A 21,320-nucleotide genomic window follows, 5' to 3' on the forward strand; every position below is an offset into this window, starting at 1 on the left:
TTTGAGTTGCTTGTTACATTACTTCCCCCAATCTCCAAAAGGTATGAAAGTTTGAGAGGTAAAACAAAACAAAAAATTGCAATTTCCCCACTATATTCTGTTCATATACCATTTCAAGTATGCCATACATCATACTGTAATTCACTAACAAGAAATTGTATAATATTCATAGCCAGAGAATAATCTGAAATGGACAAGTGCCACCACCACACAAATACTGTCATATGTCAGAAGAGTAAAAATTTTGAATTCAATTACTTTCATATTGAAAGTATCTTAATGGCTTTTAGAGTGGAAAATACAACACACTTCTATGAAAAGTTGTTAAAATAAAGATGAAAATTTTTTCCCACAGTCAACTAACCAAAATTAGAAAAACAAAACCTTTAATTGTATACTATCACACATCAACACTGATCTTAAAAAAGCTTACAAAAGTAAAAAGAAGTCAAGTAATAACAGAAACATTACTATTCGTGTTGTTATAAATATTTCTGCATTATTGTACCCTTCGACAGGATTTTTAATAAAACACCAGCTAAAGTCTCCGCATCTTTTATTTTGTCTTGCATTTAATTTCACAGCTCAGAAGGATTATTTTTTTCTTTAAATGAAAAATACTTTTACAAAGGCACAAGTATTCTTTGGCTAGCTTAAATTAATAAAACATATTTTGGCATGTACAAAAGATTTCAACAAGCTTTTACAACCACCCCCAACAAATCTTGGTTTCCATTTTAAATGTCACCAACATGGGGGAAAAAACAATTAAATTAGCTATCTTCTCACTAAAATATAATAACCAAGAAAAAAAAAAGCATTTTATCTGTAATGGTGATTCAGACTTCCTTGAAGAAAAGCCTGGCTATATCTGACCATTAATTTTCTGGGTTAACACAGTGTCTTCCCACCAGTCTCTGTTCTTCTCTCCAAAGGCAACTTTCCCCCGAGTAACTTCCCTACCTATATTATTCAAATATTGACAACTTAGTTTGAAATTTAAAGCCACAACAGTATTAATTATTTGACACTGTCACATCGTGAGACAGACATGATATCTGAGAGAAGGGGAGGAAAATACCACAACTTTAAACAAGAAAAAATACAAACAGTAGACACAGATTGCCCTTGCCCAACTGAACAACTACTTCAGATAGAGGCTTTACCATATGTTCCTACAACTATTTTCCAGGATTCCGTCTCAGACCTGTCTTGGGCACATTTGTCACATAAGAGACCGTTCTCAGGGTAGATCGAATCCATCATGAAACTGAATACGTATCTCATCTACATAAATGTTCAAACTTACTTTGTGAATGTTAAAGATCTTCCCAATAGCATGCACAGCTATGAAAGCATGTAGATTCTTCTTCTTCCTATTAATATTCCTCCCACATTAGCAATGGACTATTCAATATAGGAAGTAACCAGCCCATGGCTTTTTTGCACTCACCCTTCCTTTACACAGCAGAAAAAATATCAAAAGGTGTACTACATTAGAATATCAAGATTCAAGATGTTCAAATCTAATTTGGATAAATTCACCCAGTATCAGCGAAAAAAGCCTGAATATTCTTCTCGTGCAGAAAATATCTATCTGCTAGCCAGGGCCTGCTCTAGGTTTTTTGCCGCCCCAAGCAAAAAAATTGCCGCCCCAAGCTCCGAGAGCGCAAATGCAACTGCCCAAGCAAGCAGTGGTGTGGTGGAGGGATAGCTCAGTGGTTTGAGCATTGGCCTGCTAAACCCTGGGTTCTGAGTTCAATCCTTGAGGGGGCCATTTAGGGATCTGGGGCAAAAATTGGGGATTGGTCCTGCTTTGAGCAGGGGGTTGGACTAGATGACCTCCTGAGGTCTCTTCCAACCCTGATATTCTATGATTCTAATGCCGCCCCTGGAATTGTGCCGCCCCAAGCTGGTACCCAGAGCCAGTCCTGCTGCTGGCAAATTCAAAGACCTCCTTTTTGCAACAACATGGAGAATTCACCTCCCAGGTCAAGCTGTATAATGCTCTGGCTTCAAATCCAAACGTTCAGTGCCCAGGATGGAAGGGCTTCTGAAATCAAAACTCCAGAACATGCTAAAGTAAGAGGGACCTTTGCAACTGAGATTAAGTAACCTGGAATGGATTCCAAACTGATCTAGAGATAGCCAAAGAAAAATGAAACGGCCCATCCCTGGGAATCAATCAACTTTCTCATCTCCAAAACCTTGCAACCAGGTAGTTCCTTAAAGTGTGGACTGGGCAAACCAGTGGCTCCCTCTGCTTCAATCCTTCTCAAGAAACACTAGGGTATTATGCAATACCCATAGTTTACACAAGCCTTTAAATCCTAGAAGGGGGACCCTGTTTTCAGAATCCACAGCTAGTTTCCGAATTTGAAAGAGTGCTGATAAATTAGAGAGGCAGGCACTATGATAATGCAATTAATAATAATGATTTGTATTATTTATCATTGAAATAACTAATTCTTAAGATAGACATTGAGACAACCTAAATTAACCAGAAGTGACCACAGAATAGGCATGCTTGAACAACACAGAGACAGCCATCTTGGCCAATTCAAAATCCTTACTCCTTTAAACTCTCCTAGAACCACATCAGCTATCCTTATATCACCCTATGAAATTGAATATGGTAGGGGTGGAAATATATGTAATCTTGTGGGTCCCTACAGCAAAAACGTGCCGCGGACAGGGCAGGTTGGAGGATGTTGCAGTAGTTTCCCCTGACCCGCGGCTTCTGCTGGGGACGGGGGCAGCCTGGGGCCCCCCAGTTGGCGGGGGCCCCTGGATCTGGGCCTCATGGCTAATCCACCACTGAAGCCAGTGACAAACGTGAACTCCTGGATCACTATAACCGTCTTTCCATGGAATCACAGACAGTCCCCCTAGACTTTCTAATCTATCTTGCCACCAGGCAAGAAGGATTTAGTGATAAATGGTCACTTACACCAAAAATCACAATATATTCAGGTTGCTTCCAGACCCAAGAGAACAGTCACTTACCCCAGATCAATTGGTATCCTAGATCTTACACCAAAGACAACTCTTCTAGCCAATCCTGTAATAAACTACCTAAAGGTTTATTAACTAGGAAAAAGAAATAAAGTTATTTACAGGTTAAAGCAAGCAAACATATACACACAAAGGAATTGCAACCTAAATCCTAAAAGTGATAGAGTTGTAGAGATCTGTCTATTCAAAATATCTTCCACGGAGGACCCAGAGGCAACCCCTAGGGATCTCTGGCTTCAGTTTAATATTTCTGGCCCTGTGAAAATTCAAACAGCAAAAGAGATTAAAAAAACCTTCATGTCAATTATTTTTATTTCCCTCTTCCAGCATTCAAGTCGATGGACAAGGCCTTCTGCATGTACTTCTCCATGAGTGGATGTCGCAGTTAACAAAGCTTATGTCTTATAATGGCCTACTTAATTTTTTACAGTCCTTTTGGATGGCTGCGGGGCACAATTCTGATGCCTGGGTTCACAAATTCAGAGCAAACATTTTCAAAGTTATAAAGCAAATCTTGCATATTTTCTTATAGCATATGAACATAAGAATGGCCATACTGGTTAAGACCAAAGGCCCATCTAGCCTAGCATCCTGTCTTCCGACAGTGGCCAATGCCAGGAGCCCCAGAGGGAATGAACAGAACAGGAAATGATCATGTGATCCATCCCCCGTCACCCATTCCCAGATTCTGGCAAACGGAGGCTAGGGACACCATCCTTGCCCATCCTGGTTAATAGCCATTGGTGGACCTATCCTCCATGAATTTATCTAGTTTTTTTTTAACCCTGTTATAGTCTTGTCCTTCACAACATCCTCTGGCAAGGAGTTCAACAGGTTGACTGTGCGTTGTGTGAAAAAATACTTACTTTTGTTTGTTGTAAACCTGCTGCCTATTAATTTCATTTGGTGGCCACTATTTCTTGTGTTATGAGAAGGAGTAAATAACACTTCCCTATTTACTTTCTGTCCACCAATCATGGTTTCATAGACCTCTATTATATCCCCCCTTAGTTGTCTCTTTTCCAAGCTGAAAAGTCCCAGTCTTATTAATCTCTCCTCATATGGCAGCCATTCCATACCCCTAATCATTTTTGTTGCCCTTTTCAGAACCTTTTCCAATTCCAATATATCTTTTTTGAGATGGGGCGAACACAACTGCATGCAGTAGTCAAGATGAGGGCGTACCATGGATTTATACAGAGGCAATATATTTTCTGTCTTATTATCTATCCCTTTCTTAATGATTTCCAACATTCTGTTCGCTTTTTTGACTGCTGCTGCACATTGAGTGGATGTTTTCAGAGAACTATCCACAATGACGCCAAGATCTCTTTCTTGAGTGGTAACAGCCAACTTAGACGCCACCATTTTATATGTATAGTTGGGATTATGTTTTCCAGTGTGCATTACTTTGCATTTATCAACATTTAATTTCATCTGCTATTTTCTTGCCCAGCCACCCAGTTCTGAGAGATCCTTTTGTAGCTCTTCGCAGTCTGCCTGTGACTTAACTATCTTGAGTAGTTTTGTATCATCTGCAAATTTTACCACCTCACGGTTTATCCCTTTTCCAGATCATTTATGAATATGTTGATAAGGCCTGGGCCCAGTACTATTTTCCTCTCTCCATTCTGAAAACTGACCATTTATTCCTACCCTTTGTTTCCTATCTTTTAACCAGTTACCAATCCATAAAGGAACCTTCCCTCTTATCCCATGACTTCTTACTTTGCTTAAGAGCCTTTGGTGAGGGACCTTGTCAAAGCTTTCTGAAATCTAAATACACTATATCCACTGGATCCCCCTTGTCCACATGCTTGTTGATCCCCTCAAAGAATTCTAGTAGTTTGGTGAGGCATGAGTTCCCTTTACAAAAACCATGTTGACTGTTCCCCAACAAATTATGTTCATCTATGTGTCTGACAATTTTGTTCTTTACTTTAGTTTCAAACAGTTTGCCTGATGCTGAAGTCAGGCTTACCAGCCTGTAATTGCACGGGGTCACCTCTGGAGCCCTTTTTAAAAATTGGCATCACATTAGCTATCCTCCAGTCATTTGGTGCAGAACCTGATTTAAATGATAGGTTACAGACTAAAATTAATAGTCCTGCAATTTCACATCTGAGTTCCTACAGAACTCTTGAGTGAATACCACCTGGTCCTGGTGACTTATTACTGTTTAGTTTATTAATTTGTTCCAAAATCTCCTCTAATGACACCTCAATCTGGAACAGTTCCTCAGATTTGTCACCTAAAAAGAACGGCTCAGGTTTGGGAATCTCCCTCACATCCTCAACCGTGAAGACCGATGCAATGGAATATGGACATTACAAGTCAAATTAACACATGCAGCAAATTACAAGCATTTGATAGAGTCTAAACACTAAATACATTCTTGTAAGATTAATACCTATTCTGAACAAAACTAACACATAGGTGAGCTGGCTTGGTTTCCAGTTATGAGTTTGTCAATTCTTAGCTAACACCTATAGCCTTGGCACTTGATTTACCAGCATCAACTATACATAAGCAACATGTACAATAATGGATTCTAAATTAGTTGTTACCACCCAAGAAAGATCTTAAAATCACCACGGATAGTTCTCTGGAAACTTCAGATCAATGTGCAGCAGCAGTAAAAAAAGAAAACACTACGTTAGGAACTATTAGGAAAGGGATAGAAAGTAAGACAGAAAATACCATATTGCCACTGCACCTACACCTTCAATACTGTGTCCAAGTCTGGTGGCCCCTGTCACATAAAGAATATAGAGGAACTGGAAAAGGTTCAGAGAAGGGCAACAAAGATGGCCAAGAGTTCGGAACGGCTTTCATATGAGGAGAGTCTCAAAAGATTAGGGCTGTTCAGCTTAGAAAACAGAGGACTGAGGGGGGATATGATAGAGGTCTATAGAATAATTAATGGTGTGGAAAAAATTAATAAAGAAGTATTATTTACTTTTTCACACAATACAAAACTACCAGGGGTCACTTGATGAAATTAAAAGGCAGCAGGTTTAACACAAACAAGAGAAAATACTTTTTCCACACAACAAGCCTGTGGAACTCATTGCCATGGGATGTTGTGATGGCCAATAACATAATTGGGTTCAAAAAAGAATTGGATATGTTCATGGAGGATAAGTCATCAATGGCTTTTAGCTTAGATGATCAGGGACGCAACCCCATGTTTGGGGTTCTGACTACCAGAAGCTGGGAGTGGAAGACAGGGGTGGATCGCTCCATAATTGCGCTGTTCAGTACACTTCCAGTGAAGCTCTGGTAGAGGTCACTGTCAGAGACAGGATATTGGGCAAGATGGACCTGGTCTGACCCATTATAGCAGTTCTTATATAAGCTATAACTGATGCACTATTTAAGAGTTCAGGACTGATTCCAGTACTAATTTTGTCTATATTACAAAAATAATTTTAGGGCTGGATTCAGAAGAAATCAATTCTGAAATGTCTTCATCAGCAGGCCAACCAATATACCCTTAAAACACTGTAGCAGGGAATTGTAGAGCTGTTTGTGAGAACAAATGCTCATGTAAATTAGTTCTCTGAATGTTAAATTCACACCATTCTTGGTCCATCTATTAACTTCCCCACATCAACTCCAGTCAATGGGAGTCAAGATGCAAGCAGCGTAATTGAAGGAGAACAGGTTTAAAGTGTACATTTCAGTTTGTCAGTAGGTACAAGGCAGACAGAAGTTATGTCTGGCATTGTAAACAGTATGATATAGTATGTTTCCTTCTGAAATAAAATCTAATTTCAGCATTCTTGCAACTATGCTAACTTAGTATAGCTATAACAAGCAAAGTTCTCCTTCAAAGAAAATTTAGGAACCCTTTCACTTTAAAGAGAAAAGTTCTTTGTTACACCATACCTTGAAATTCATCTCATCTTCCTGCATAATTTTAATATCTTTAGCACCATTTATCTGAATGTACTTGGCAGATAAAACTTTTAGCTGTTTTTTTAAAATAAAATTGATTACCAAGAAATTTCTGCATATGCACAGTTTAAAATAATTCTATTCCTCAGGGTTTAAACATAGAGATGTTGCTATGCATGATAACTGTTTCATGTTAGTGAGTTACAACTATTCTGTCACGAGTATGAAATGCATTTGCTCAGAAAAGCCAAAGGCACTGCAGCAATCTCAGAACAGGAGGAAAAAATGCCTGCAAACTAGCTGCTACTAGGTAATGGTTCCATTTATCATTCTTAAATTTCATCTTTAATTAAAAATGGGATATTCTTTTCCATAAATAAAAAAATTGCAGATGTTCTCAGATTATCCCTTTTTTTAAAAAAATTCTGCCTTACGTGATATACAGAACATCATATATAGAGAAGAATTATTCAGTTGACTATGTTACATCACTAAATTTGTTCCAGGCAGAAGACTTTTAACAGTATCCCAAATAGATAAATAATATCTTTATGATACAGAAAACCTGTTATTCAGTTTAAAAGAAATATTGTTATGGTGCTTAGAGGAAATACAAGATAACTAAACTTTTAGCAGAAATATCCTTTAACCTTAACAAAAGAAAATGTTTAAATAAATGCTTCTTACTGATTGGCCTTGATTATCCTCTCACAGTGGGATAACTCACCGTTTTAAACACTGTGAAGTGGTTACACTGATGTAAAATTAGTATAAGCAGAAGAAGAATTAGACCCTCTGTGGATATATCTTTCTTTCATCCTAACAATTATTACAAATAATGCTGATAGTAGGTCTAAACTTCTACTAACTCAGCTGCAGAATGGAAATCACATATTATTCTCACTTCCAGTTCTTATTAGACAGGAATATAAACTTCAGCAGGCAAAGTCGAGATTAAGACAGATAAGAGGAAATCTGACGAACAAATAGCTAAGAATATAAAGACAAACAATAAGAAATTCCTTAAGTGCATCTGAAATAGAAAGCTCTCGTTGTTGTCACTGGGTCTGCTAGAAGATCAGAGTGTAAAGCGGGCAATCGAAGGGAACAAGGAGACTGCAAAGAAACTAAATGATTTGTTTGTGAAGATCTTCATTATAGAGAATGATGAGGAATCACCTATCCTGGCATTGCTTTTTTACAGGTAGTGAAGATGAGGCACTGTCAGAGATAAATCAGATAAAAGGAAAATGGTGGGTATACTTTATTCAGACTTTCAAAAGGCCTGTAATAACATTACTCACAAAAAGCTATTAGGAAAACAGGGTAATAGCAGATATACCATGAGCCTGGTCAGCACATAAGTTGGAAATATCTAAGGAAAACAGAAGGTGCTAAAGAACTTGTATTAGTGACTGATTAAATGGCATCTTCTCTCTAAGTCAGAACTGAAACAATATGTTAGCATGATATTAGGTGACACTGTGCTGTCTGGAGTGCTATTTTCCAGATTAAATGTAAAACTGAAATCCTGGCCACTTGTGGTCACTAAAAAGACCCTAGCACTTTTGTGAAGAGCAGAGATGCTAGCCACGGTATTCTACCCCAACTCCAATGTGGGTAAAGTATATTCTGCTTACTTATCTTCCCTCTTTGGTTTTAACTGAATACAGTTCACTTCCTGTCCTCAACTAATTTGCAGCGTTGCTGTATGCTGTCTGACAGATACTGGATTTCTTTCCAGATGTAACTATACTTTGCTGGTGGGGAAAGTAATTTATATAATACAATAGGCATCAGAAAAACATCAAAAAGTGGCAAAAGGCTTTAATACAGGTGTCTGGGATAGCCACTAATCAATGGCTCAACTGATTTATGCAGGTCATTCCAAATTAGTGCCAGCAACATCTCTGTATCATACCACAATATATGATGTATATGCTGTATATTTTACAGAAAAAAATTACTGGGAATGTTTCGACAATTTCAAAATTTGTATTGGCACTAGTTTGTGTCATTTTCTTCTAAAGCCAAGTGTGTTAGATACTATGAGTCCAAATATTCAGGCTATGAAGGACAGAAAAATTAGATGACTAATAGAATTTTAAAACCTCTAAATATTACCTAACGTAGATTTTTCTTTGCATAATATTGCAATATTAAGATCCAGTTTATTGGGATCTTCCTGCGTTGGATGCAAAGTATATATTATTAGAAAGCTTGGCCTCTCTCATTTCCAACTGTCTAAAGCTCCCAAAGTGGGTTGCCAAATTTCTAATGGCAAAAAAAAACAGTTACCTTTTGTAACTGTTGTTCTTCGAGATGTGTTGCTTATGTCCATTCCATTCTAGGTGTGCATGTGCCCAGTCATTGGAGACTTTTGCCTTACTGGTATCCATAGGGTCGGCTGTGCCATGCTAATAGAATCATAGAATATCAGGGTTGGAAGAGACCTCAGGAGGTCATCTAGTCCAACCCCCTGCTCAAAGCAGGACCAATCCCCAATTAAATCATCCCAGCAAGGGCTTTGTCAAGCCTGACCTTAAAAACTTCTAAGGAAGGAGATTCCACCACCTCCCTAGGTAACGCATTCCAGTGTTTCACCACCCTCCTAGTGAAAAAGTTTTTCCTAATATCCAACCTAAACCTCCCCCACTGCAACTTGAGACCATTACTCCTTGTTCTGTCATCTGCTACCACTGAGAACAGTCTAGAGCCATCCTCTTTGGAACCCCCTTTCAGGTAGTTGAAAGCAGCTATCAAATCCCCCCTCATTCTTCTCTTCTGCAGACTAAACAATCCCAGTTCCCTCAGCCTCTCCTCATAAGTCACGTGTTCCACATGTGGCCAGGGAGTCTCCACACACTGCCCTCATGCCCGCAGGCAGTCCCCGCAGCTCCCAGTCATGGTGCCCAGCCAATGGGAGCTGCAGAGCTGACACTCGGGGCAGGGGCACTGTGTGGAGCTTCCCTGGCTGTCCATATGTCTTGGGGCTGCAAGGACCTGATGGCCTCTTCTGGGAGCCACTCGGAGCTAGCGCAGGCAGGGAGCCTGCTTTAGCCCCAGGCCCCTGCTGCATCGCTGACCAGACTTTAAACAGCCCAGTCAGTGGTGCAGACCTGAGCTGCCAGGGTCTCTTTTCGACTATGAAGTCTGGTCGAAAACCAGACATGTGACAACCCTACTCCCAAATGTTTTGCAAGATATTGTACCTCAAACCTATACTGGTCTAAGAGTAAACAATGAGTTTCCTGCACCTCAGGCCAGTATAATTTTGGAGAATAATTCTGCATTTGGAGGAAAAGACGGAACACTTGTATTCTTGTCTTTAAAGAAATACAAAATGTGTCTGTTTGAAGCTGAACAGAAGTTTGAAATATAAGTAGTCCTGGCTCTGGCAGATTATTGATCAACATGCAGTTAGGCAACCCCAGGTCCATGATAAATAAATTATAGAGATATGAAATATAATGCATCACATGATATCTCCACCCTATACCCTATGTGTATACAGTATATTTAGGGAAGACATGATGGTGTGATTCATTATAAAGTTTTATTAACATGGTTTCTGGGATGTCCACATTATTCAGGACAAGCAAAGCCCACCAAATTCATGCCTTTAAGACCTTTACACTATACCACACCAAACATTCTACATATGTCCATACATTACAGAATAAACTATTTACTATTTCCGAATTTTAAACCTCCTAACCTTTATTCGCTTTGTCATCTACCTCTGCCAGTAAGCTCAGGTAGAAAATAACAACGTACATTTTGGAAAATTCTAAAATGATCTAAATAGTTTTTCTGGACATAATAATGAAGAGGTTGTAGGCCAGTGTGCTCAAAATGGAGGTGGCAGTGCAGTGGTGAGAAAATGGTTGTTAGAGGATGCACTGACCTCCTCAAAGTAAAACAGTCCTTTCCTGCTAACTTCTTTGAGCAGATGGGTGAATCTAGCCCTTGGGTATCTTAGTGGACAGCTCATTGAGGACATCTACTCAATGCATAGCTGTGGTCAAAAAATCATTATTAAAAAGTTAGGATGTAGTAAGGAGGGAAAGCAAGAGAGGAATACAGAAAATATTACAGTGCCTTTCTATATGTTAATGGTATAGACTCATCTTGTATACTGCATTCAGAATTAACCAACTCATCCAAAGAAAGACAGGCAGACATAGTAAGTATACAAAGAAAGGTAACAAAAGTGATTAGAAGCATGGAAGAATACTTTAATACAAGTGGAAATTATGAAAAATAGAACAATTATTTCTGGAAGACTTTACATTTTCACACATTCCATTAACCTGCACAACTCTCTGCCACAGGATGTTATTGAGGAAAGTAGCTTAATCAGATGTGCAAAAGGATTAGACACCTATTAATATGAATAGGATCTGCATTTGTACTAGCCATGGTAAAATTAGACAAGTTATTCATTTTTATGATTTCAGATTTACTCTGGGATCAAGAAAAAATATCCCTCAATATATTACTTTATAACTATGTGGGAAGGCCACTGTGTTAGGCCTTGTCTATGTCAGGACTGTAGCTACACTGATGTCATTCCACCAGTGTCAGAGGGTTTAGTCTGTATCAACAAAAACACATGAGGAGTCCGGTGGCACCTTAAAGACTAACAGATTTATTTGGGCATAAGCTTTTGTGGTTTAAAAAAAAGCCACTTCTTCAGATGCATGGAGTGAAAATTACAGATGCAGGCATAAATATACTGGCACATGAAAAGAAGGGAGTTACCTCACAAGTGGAGAACAAGTGTTGACAAGGCCAATTCAATCAGGGTGGACATGGTCCACTCCCAATAATTGATGAGGAGGTGTCAATACCAAGAGAGGGAAAATTGCTTTTGTAGTGAGCCAGCTACTACCAGTCCCTATTCAAGCCCAAATTAATGGTGTTGAGTTTGAAAATGAATTGTAGCTCTGCAGTTTCTATTTGCAGTCTGTTTTTAAAGTTTTTTTTGCTGAAGGATGGCTACTTTTAAATCTATTATTGAATGTCCAGGGAGATTGAAGTGTTCTCCTACTGGCTTTTGTATGTTACTTTTCCTGATGTCTGACTTGTGTCCATTTATTCTTTTACACAGAGACTGTTTGGTTTGGCCAATGTACATGGCAGAGGGGCATTGCTGGCACCTGATGGCATATATCACATTATAGATGTGCAGGTGAATGAGCCCCTGATGTTGTGGCTGATGTGATTGGGTCCTCTGATGGTGTCGCTAGAGTAGATATGGGGACAGAGTAGGCAATGGGGTTTGTTACAGGAATAGGTTCCTGAGTTAGTGTTTCTGTGGTGTGTAGCTGCTGGTGAGTATTTGCTTCAGGTTGGGGGGGCTGTCTGTAAGCGAGATTAGCCTGCTTCCCAAGGTCTGTGAGAGTGAGGGCTTGTTTTCCAGGATAGGCTGTAGATGGTTGATGAGCACTGGAGAGGTCTTAGCTGGGGGCTGTACGTGATGGCCAGTGGTGTTCTGTTATTTTCCTTGTTGGGCCTGGCTTGTAGTAGGTGACTTCTGGGTACCCATCTCGCTCTGTTAATCTCTTTCCTCACTTCCCCAGGTGGGTATTGTAGTTTTAAGAATGCTTGATAAAGATCTTGTAGGTGCTTGTGTCTGTCTGAGGGATTGGAGCAAATGCAGTTGTATTTTAGGGCTTGGCTGTAGACAGCGGATCATGTGATGTGTCCTGAATGGAAGCTGGAGGCATGTAGGTAAGTATAGCAGTCAGTAGGTTTCTGGTACAGTGTGGTGTTTATATGACCATCACTTATTTGCACTGTAGTGTCCAGGAAGTGGATATCTTGTGTGGACTGGTCCAGGCTGAGGTTGATCGTGGGGTGGAAACTGTTGAAATCCAGGTGGAATTCTTCAAGGGTCCATATGATGAAGGTGTCATCAATGTAGTGCAAGTAGAGGAGGGGCACTAGGGAACGAAAGCTGAGGAAGTGTTGTTCTAAGTCAGCCATAAAAATGTTGGCATACTATGGGGCCATGCAGGTACCCACAGCAGTGCCTCTGACTTGACGGTATAAGTTGTCCCCAAACCTGAAATGGTTGAGGGTCAGGACAAAGTCACAAAGCTCAGCCACCAGGTATGCTGTGGCTTCATCAGGGTTACTGTTCCTGACAGCTTGTAGTCCATCCTTGTGTGAAAAACACTGGTGTAATATTCCACCAGTGCAATCCCTCAGAGTACATGTCATGGCCAGCTTGTGGGCAGCCAAGCCTAGTAGTCAGAGCCAGAGTCCACAGTCATGAAACAGAAGTGAAGAGTCAGCTAGATCAGGAAAGCAGGAGACAAACTGGAGATCAGAACCACCAATTAGATTCCAGGAGTTACACTAGGTTGGAATGTCAGATGATCAGGACTGAGAGTAGGAGGCACATAGTTGAGAGCAGGGTGTAGCCCAGTTGTTTAGATAACTTCCAGTTCCTGCCACTGGCTTAAGTACAGCCAGCAGCCAGTCAACCACTCTGGGATTCTGCCAATCAGACCTCAGGGGCACAGCCCCACACTGGAGCTGGGCTTCATGGGTCCCAGGTAAGCAATTGTCAGCAAGCTGCCAGGTGGACGGGTTGGAGCGTGGCTTCTCCCATGAACCCTGAGGACCTGGGATTGAGACCTGCACCAAAGTAGTCTAGCCCAGTGGCTTAAAAACCTCAGGTAGACTAGCCCTTAGACAGAATAGTTGACTATCCTAACAGTCAGGCTCCTGGTCTGTTCTGGTCTCTTAAGTGTTTGATCCAAAGCCCACTGAATTCAGTGGAAAGACTCCCATTAACTTTAATGGTTTTTGGACTAAGCCGGTATTAAGAGAGTGAAAACCATAAAGTTCATGTGGACATCATAACACAGTTTGCATTCCATAAAAATACTTTTCACTATATACTATTCACAAAATCCAGCCAAGTCTTAAGTACATATTAAAAAAGCTAGATATTCATGCCACTGAAAAATGAAGCCGTTAATCCAAATAATGAACAGCCCAAGTAGCTGACAAAAAATTGCAAGATTTATATTTTTAGGTTTAAAATAATTTGTAATTAGGAAAGGAGCAACACTGATTTCAAATATCAAGAATGCTCTAGTTATAGGGCACAGATTGGAAGATTTGCTCCTTTTCCCTTGAAACATAAAACAAGCATTATGAACTGGAATCAGGATAAAATCAAAAAGATATCACATTCTTTATAACATAGTACAGTATATGTTTGTAATTTGAAAACAGAAACTAAACCAATGACTAATCTAGAAATTAAGTAGATACAAGACATCAGTTCAAGAGGATAGGTAAAATACGTATTAAAATGATAAGTGTGGAAATACTGAATCATAATGCAGGATTTCATTAGACTTTACTCAGAGCAATGTAAATACCAATACTTTAGCTGATACATAAAATATATTTTAGGTTAAAAAAGTGGGGGGAGGGATTTTCCCAGGTACTCTAAAAATCATAAAAAAGAAGAAAAGCAGAAAAGCTACAGTTATATATCACACAGGTGACTGGCATTCCATACCAGCACTCTAATTAGATCCAAAACCCGTTGACTAGAATATAATTTCTGCTACTATTAATTATAACATATAACTTTGCGTTCTGGGTCTCGACATGTCAAGTAATAAAGGGCCCTCATAAGAATGTAATAATCAAAAAAAAAATAATGAAGGGATAGTGTGTAACTTCATAACAGGAAGCTAACGTTAGCTACTAGAGCTCTTTCTAGGGCCAAGCAGATGATCCTATTCATTCACTTTCTGCCACACAACAGGGATAAACTTTGGGATGACCAGGAATGAAAATCGCAGGATAAATTAGCTTTAGAAAATAGAATTAGCTTTAAAATAAGAAAACAGCCAACAGCAAATGCCTTCCCTCCACCCCCTACAATTCCAAAATCTTATTTTGAGGATCTGATTTTGATCTCACTTACAATTTTACACCAGTACAATTTTACTGATTTCAAAGGAGCTACTCCTGATTTACAGCAGTACAAGATCAGAATCAGGGCTTTTCATGCATGTTGAACAAATTAAAGAATAAAACTTTTTTGGAGTGAAGTCTGTGAGGGGGTTTATACAGAAAAAATGTAAAGAAATCCTGTCACTGTTAAAATGAATAGCTACCATCTGTCAGCATTTTATCTTAGGCAAAGTTGATTAATGCAAAATGAATGCTTAAGATCACATTGCTGTCTGCCTGAATAATTTTCAGGTAGTTCAGTTCTAAAATTATTACTCCTATTTTCAAACATAGTTTTACTTTTTAATTTTCTGTTCAAAGTCATCAGTTGTCAGTCTTAGGAAAATAGATCATCCATTTCTAATGCTGTGATACTGAACTAGTGCCCAAAGAGTAAGGATTTTGCTTTTGGCTGCTTTGTGCTGCTCCTGCAACAGGGCAGTTAATCTGCCCTAAGAGGGCAGCTGGGAATTTCACCTCCATGGCAGGCTTCACAAAAACATCACCAACAGCCTCTCCCAATAATACTGAAAACTAAGCTTACAATTTGGACTAGTCTCATTTTGGGTATAGAAATAGATGGCTATGCTATTGGTCTCATTAATAATAATCTGTTCCAAATGACTGTTTTTGGCCTTTGCCATTTATTGTAAAAGTTACCTTTATGTACACTTTATTTCAAAACTGAAATTTCAATGATAAATTGTCTCGCTACACAATTTAACGTACGTTAGCCTTTCACAGTCTTTAACAATGGGGTTTGTTTGTTTATATGTAAGAGTTCACATCAAAACATTTAGTAGAAATTGTCAGTCTTATACTCAATTATTTGTATTCCTTCTGTATTTCACTTTAAACAACAAAATTATCAGAAGAAAGACTTTCAGTAAAATTAACTTCATCCTCCAAAAGCCCAGGCCTACACTTACGCCACTGCTATGGACTAATCATATAGTCCCACCACGAGAGACAGAGTTGGATGCCTCACTTCCATTTGAGCCTTCAAAAACCCCAGGATGTACACCTTAAAGATTATTTCACTTGGCTATCCAGAAAATATTACGGATCCAATCTTACTAATGCTACTCAGGTAAGTAAATTTCAGCACATGAATAATTCCATTGATTTCAATGGGATTGCTCATAAACTAAGTTACTCACCTGCATAAGAATTTGCAGGTTCAGGGATTAAAATAATATTTTAAATATAATGTTTTGAAAATGCCAGTACATTAGTTTGTAAAAAGCTTAGTCTATAAAACAGATATTTTTTCTTGTAGAATGGTAACAGAAAATATGAGATCTAAAATGCTCACTGGTCTAACTAGCAGCATTAGTTTTCAGATGTCTAAAATAAATGTGGGTTATATAAATAACATTATGTATGATCCAATAGTACACCCTTGGACTGTTTCATATGTTGGTGGATATTACATCCATCAGATTTTTTTTCACAACTCCATTCATTAAAAACAATTTTCCCCTCAGTAAAAGTGTAATAAGCATACAGTTTGTTTTTTAAAATACAGCTCCAGAAAGCTGGGTAGAGGGCTCAGCCAAAGAGTTTAAAAAAAAAAAAAGTTTTGCAGCATGGAACTGTGTTTTCAGACTGCCAATCAGAGAAAAGCTGTTTTAAGCCACACATCCCCTTCAAAATTTCTCCTCGGGCTGATTTCTTTTGAGTCAGCCTGGGAAAAAGCCACTCCCTATGTTAGAAAATCGAAAGAGACACTGAGCATGCTCTAATGCAGAGATCAAAACAGAAGCCTGTTCTTCATAATTGCCCTTTTACTGTACCTCCCAGACTGTGTAGTTTGGAATTTGCCCTCTGGAAACTGTACTATTCCTCCCACTCCTGATGTGAAGGAAAGAATCACTGAGATCCATCCATTCCTATGTTCTCCCAGAAACCAGAAAAGTAATGAAGAGAAATGCCCCACCCCTACCACGCAGAAACAGACAGAAGAGAGACAAGAAAAGGGGACATTTCAGAAACTGGGGAGGTGAGTTGAAAAAGCCCACTCCCTTTTGCATAGTGGTGGAGGAGAAGGAGGGAGAAGAAGAAGAAGAGCTACATTGTCTGTAATGGAGTTGTAAAGATGGAGTATCTTGAATGATTTGCATTCAACACAGACATCTCAGGTCAGGTCAGAGCATTGTGGAATGATCATACAGGTCTCTGCAAAGCAATTCTATGAAGTAAGTTCTTAAAAGTTGAGTACCACTGCTCTAGTACCTCAACCAATTAGTCATCTTCAGGTTTACTACCTAAATCCACTGGGATTGACGCAAGGGCTCTTTTCCTGCCTGATCTTCATCAAGACTTTGTCTTTCTTTAAGGAGGCAAATGAAGATTTGTGCTGGCTTAACTAGAGAATGTAGTATTTAACTGAGCCCTGCATATCTGGCTGTTTTTTCTTTCCTCTGTAGAAAATCATCTACTTTGTGTCTGGGAGGTCATATAACCTTCTCAAAGTTGCAAATAAACTACACTCCTTGGGACCACTATGTGCTGTGCCCTACCCTATGAGAACTGAAAGTGTCATCTCAATGCCCATCTCTTCAACATTTTTATTTCCAGGTGACTCCCAGAGGTCCTTCCTGGAAACACAAGGTGCTCGCTACCTACCAAGTCACCAGGCCACACAATTTACAACTTATGTTAAAAACAATAAGACTAACTTCATTCCTTATAGCTGATTCAACTTTTAAGATTTCCTCAGGAGACTGCATGTCTGCTCTCTGATAAGAAGACATGAGCAAACTGTTACCACTGAACCTGACTGGTCACAGTAAAACTCCTGAATTTAAAATCCAAGATCCTGAGACCACTTCATGCTCTGCTTCAAAAGCACTTTTTAGACTGTTATTTAGTTTATTTGATAATATCTGAGCACTAGTTGGTGTGCTATCCTTTCCATGATTAGCAATAGCAATATTATTCTCAGGAGCATATACTAGTGCTGTATAGATTTATATCAATATTGTTGGACATATAAACAACCCTTTTACATAAACATCAACATTCTGAATAAAAGATAAATCTTAAAAGATAAATGGACAAAGAACTTTAAAAAAATCTTGGCAATACTCAATTACAAAGTGGTTCTGGATTTGAAACATTTGCGACTCTCCTTTTTCATCGGACACACACACTGTAACAAAATATTTATGAAATGTTATTGATTTCTATTGAAGATTTCACATGGAAATAAAAGCAATTCTTGATCTCAGGGCAAACGAGTCACAAATAATGTCAATATATGCAAATTTGATGTTTTCTATCACCTCTCCAGAACTCTTTAAGAAATATTTAAAAGTCTCTCTCTAAATATATCTCTCAAAGTTTCCAGATGCAGTTTCACTCTCTTAATTCAGAGTCTCAACAATTTACTACTGAATGGAAAGCAGAGCCTAGTATTTGCTAGATGGGTGTTTGAATGACAGTTAACAAGAAGTAACAGAGTCAAGGTTGTTGCCCACTAGGAGAAAGCAGAGTCAATCTTATAAGACAACTGATGCATTTATACTTTCATTTAATAGAACAATATCTGAAACATTCAACTACAAACCAAACATAAGAAAATGTGCAAGTAAAGTAGAAAGTACCTCTAATCAGTTTTCCTCTCACCAGTCACAACAGCACTTGTTCCTAATTATTTTATCTTGCATACGATACAGTACATACCCTTTTTAATATTGTATCTTTGTGAACTTTGACTATTTTATTCTGTGTGATCTAACACTAACAACAGCGGCAAAGAAAACACTTTCTCCTCTTTAAGATGCTCTATTGGTTAGTTCAGATTTATTTGTTGTCAGTGAAGGTTATATTTGCACATAAGCCTATGACAGATTGCAAGTTTTTTAACTTTGAGCAAGTTTTCAAGCTGCTGGTATTTTTTCTTAAGATGTAGGTTACTTGACAAATTGGAGTTAAGTTATCTGGGGTCAATGTAACTGTAAGTTAAACTAATGAAGTGTATGCCTGTGAATGATGTCTGATTAGTTTAATACAGCTAGAGCTGGACAGCTTGGGCTGCTGACCTTGAAGGAGCATAGATAACATTGTGATGCGTTGGAGGATGTGGTTGTGATGCAGAAGAAATTTACATAACAGTTTGTCATATATACTCCTCCAAAATAAAACTGTTGCAAAGGAAGAGTAATGCAAAATCCATACTCAAATGCCTCAAGCAAGACAGAGGAAAAAATAGTTACAATAATTTGGTAGCAGTTTATTAGAAATGAAAGCAAGCAGCAAGCCCAGTAAAGGTGTATTTTCTGCACTCGCATTTTATATATTCAAACTGTTCATAAACTGTGTAAGATTAAATATTATGTTCCACAATTTGTGACGGATTCAGATTTAATGTTACATGACCTTATGCAGCACAGGATATATGCTGCAAAAATCATTTTCTTCTCCATCTGTGTGTACTATCTTTACTTGGTATCATCGGAAGTTGCAAACATTAGCCCCAGTTCTCAGCTGGGATCTGCTAGCATATACCTCTGCACTCAGGCAGAGGCCCACTGAAGTCAGTCGAATGCAGTGTAGGTGCACAGGTCCATGCTATCAGATACCAATGCAGCAGGAGGGCTTTGGTGTAAGTAAATTAAGTGCTGACAGTAAAAAAATCCCAGTTCACTGCTGAATCAGTGATGTTCTCTTGTTTGCAGTCACTGAAATGTACACATCACCATTTGGTGCATTACTATTTAATAGAATTATCCAACAGCATCTTAACTGATTGGGGGAAAAGCGGGGAGGAAGGAGGAATGAATGGCTGGTTTCAAGACCATCAAGTTCATAAGTGACTAGAAGTTTTCACTATATGATGGCCACTTGGTGGTCTGTGTGTATTTAGTTTGGTGGTCTCAGTTCAGGTTCTAGTTGCTAGGTGTCCACACAGGGCTTAAATTCTCATAGAGTATTTCCCAGAGCCCTCCACGTTCCCATGCCAACATGCTATGAAACCTCCAGGGGAGTTGAAAATATTTACTGGCGTTCCGCTCCAGACAGCTCTGGCTGAATTTAAGCCCTGTGTCTACATAATAAAACAAACAGAATTTGACATCCTTATATGTGGTCACATTACAGAGCTCAAGGTCTGAACAGTCACTAGACTGAACTACCCTCTCATTCCTTTAGGTCACACATCCATACAGCATTCAGGTTACTCCACAGATAACTTGGTATGACACTGTGGATAAGCTTGCACTGCTAGTGTCTGTGTATTACTCTGCCTGATCTGTGGAAAAATAGGACTTCAGCCTCAAAAGCTGTAAGTCCTATCCCTTTCACCAACTCTAAACTCATCGGAGAATTCAAAAGAAACACACCCACAGGCAGCAATTTAGCACAATTTAAGATGGAGACTTTGCAGTATTAGAGATACAGACCCAATATTTTTCTAGGGGCCTCTAAAAGGATGCCTGCAACTTTCCACAAACACAACCCATCATGCAAAACAAGAAGGTCAATATCTCACCTCAGTACCCATTTGCAAGTACATATGATTTTGTATGGAAAAAAACAGAAAGCTCAGTTTTAGAGACCTGGTTGAAGATCCTTTCATATTTTGACCTGTAAGATTATTTGTTACAGTACTATCTTTACCTGTAATTAGCATTAGCTGGCACTGTTTGCATGAAATATAGAGCAGCAGTCCGTGCTCTCCAGTGCCACTTCTTTGCTGGGAGTGTATAAAGGACACATTCTTCTATCTCCTCCTGTAGAAGATCTGCCAGCTGCTTGTGGGAACCACCATAAAAAGCTTCAATTAGAAGAATACGCATACTTGTACGTTTTTCAAATCTTCTTGGATTCTAAAACTGACAAAAACAAACAAAGAAACATTTTATTCCCAAAGTCTATTCTTTAGCGAGTTAGACATAAATCATGAAAAAAACTCATATTAACAGACCTCTTATAAATGGATTCATTTTTATAAGAATTTAATATCTTTGTTTCATGCTAGTAGATTTATTTTTAAAAAAAGACAAATTAACAATTAGTTTGATGAAAAAGGAAGGTTTCCATTAATCACAACAACATTCCATTAAAAATAGCTATTTAGAATTTAACTAATAACTAAAATATAATCAATCTGTAAATGCTTAGATTTTGAATTTTAGTTACTGGCTTTTTAAATAGGATGTATTTGAAAACTGTTTATTTTGCAAAAGTTTTTTTTTTTAAATATATTTTCCTGTTCTGGAATTGAGGGTTGTGTCCATACAATTTTACCTTCTGAATGGTAGTACATAAAACTAAAAAGTATTTCAAACATATTTCAGCCAAATTTGTTTCATAGTAAAGGCAATCTGGCAAAACGACTAAAAAGAAACATGATTGGGGGCAGCTTGGGGTACCCAATTTGAGTGTACCTCCAGGACTCTGTTCCTTAGGTT

The 21,320-nt window shown here is 38.6% G+C and overlaps 1 protein-coding gene across 5 annotated transcripts in view; it reads right to left on the reverse strand.

The window, feature by feature from the left end:
* Positions 1-21,320, reverse strand: part of GTDC1 (glycosyltransferase like domain containing 1) — a 283,440-nt gene that overhangs the window by 180,078 nt on the left and 82,042 nt on the right. For all 5 annotated transcript variants that reach the window (XM_084642667.1, XM_084642666.1, XM_084642669.1 and 2 more), the window contains one exon: positions 20,527-20,741. In XM_084642667.1, the coding sequence (XP_084498793.1) occupies positions 20,527-20,705 (179 nt within the window). In that variant the 5' untranslated portion in view covers positions 20,706-20,741. The remainder of the gene's footprint in view (positions 1-20,526; positions 20,742-21,320) is intronic.

This window comes from Lepidochelys olivacea (genome assembly GCF_965140295.1).
Source record: "Lepidochelys olivacea isolate rLepOli2 genome assembly, chromosome: 11".
Lineage (NCBI taxonomy): Eukaryota > Metazoa > Chordata > Testudines > Cheloniidae > Lepidochelys > Lepidochelys olivacea.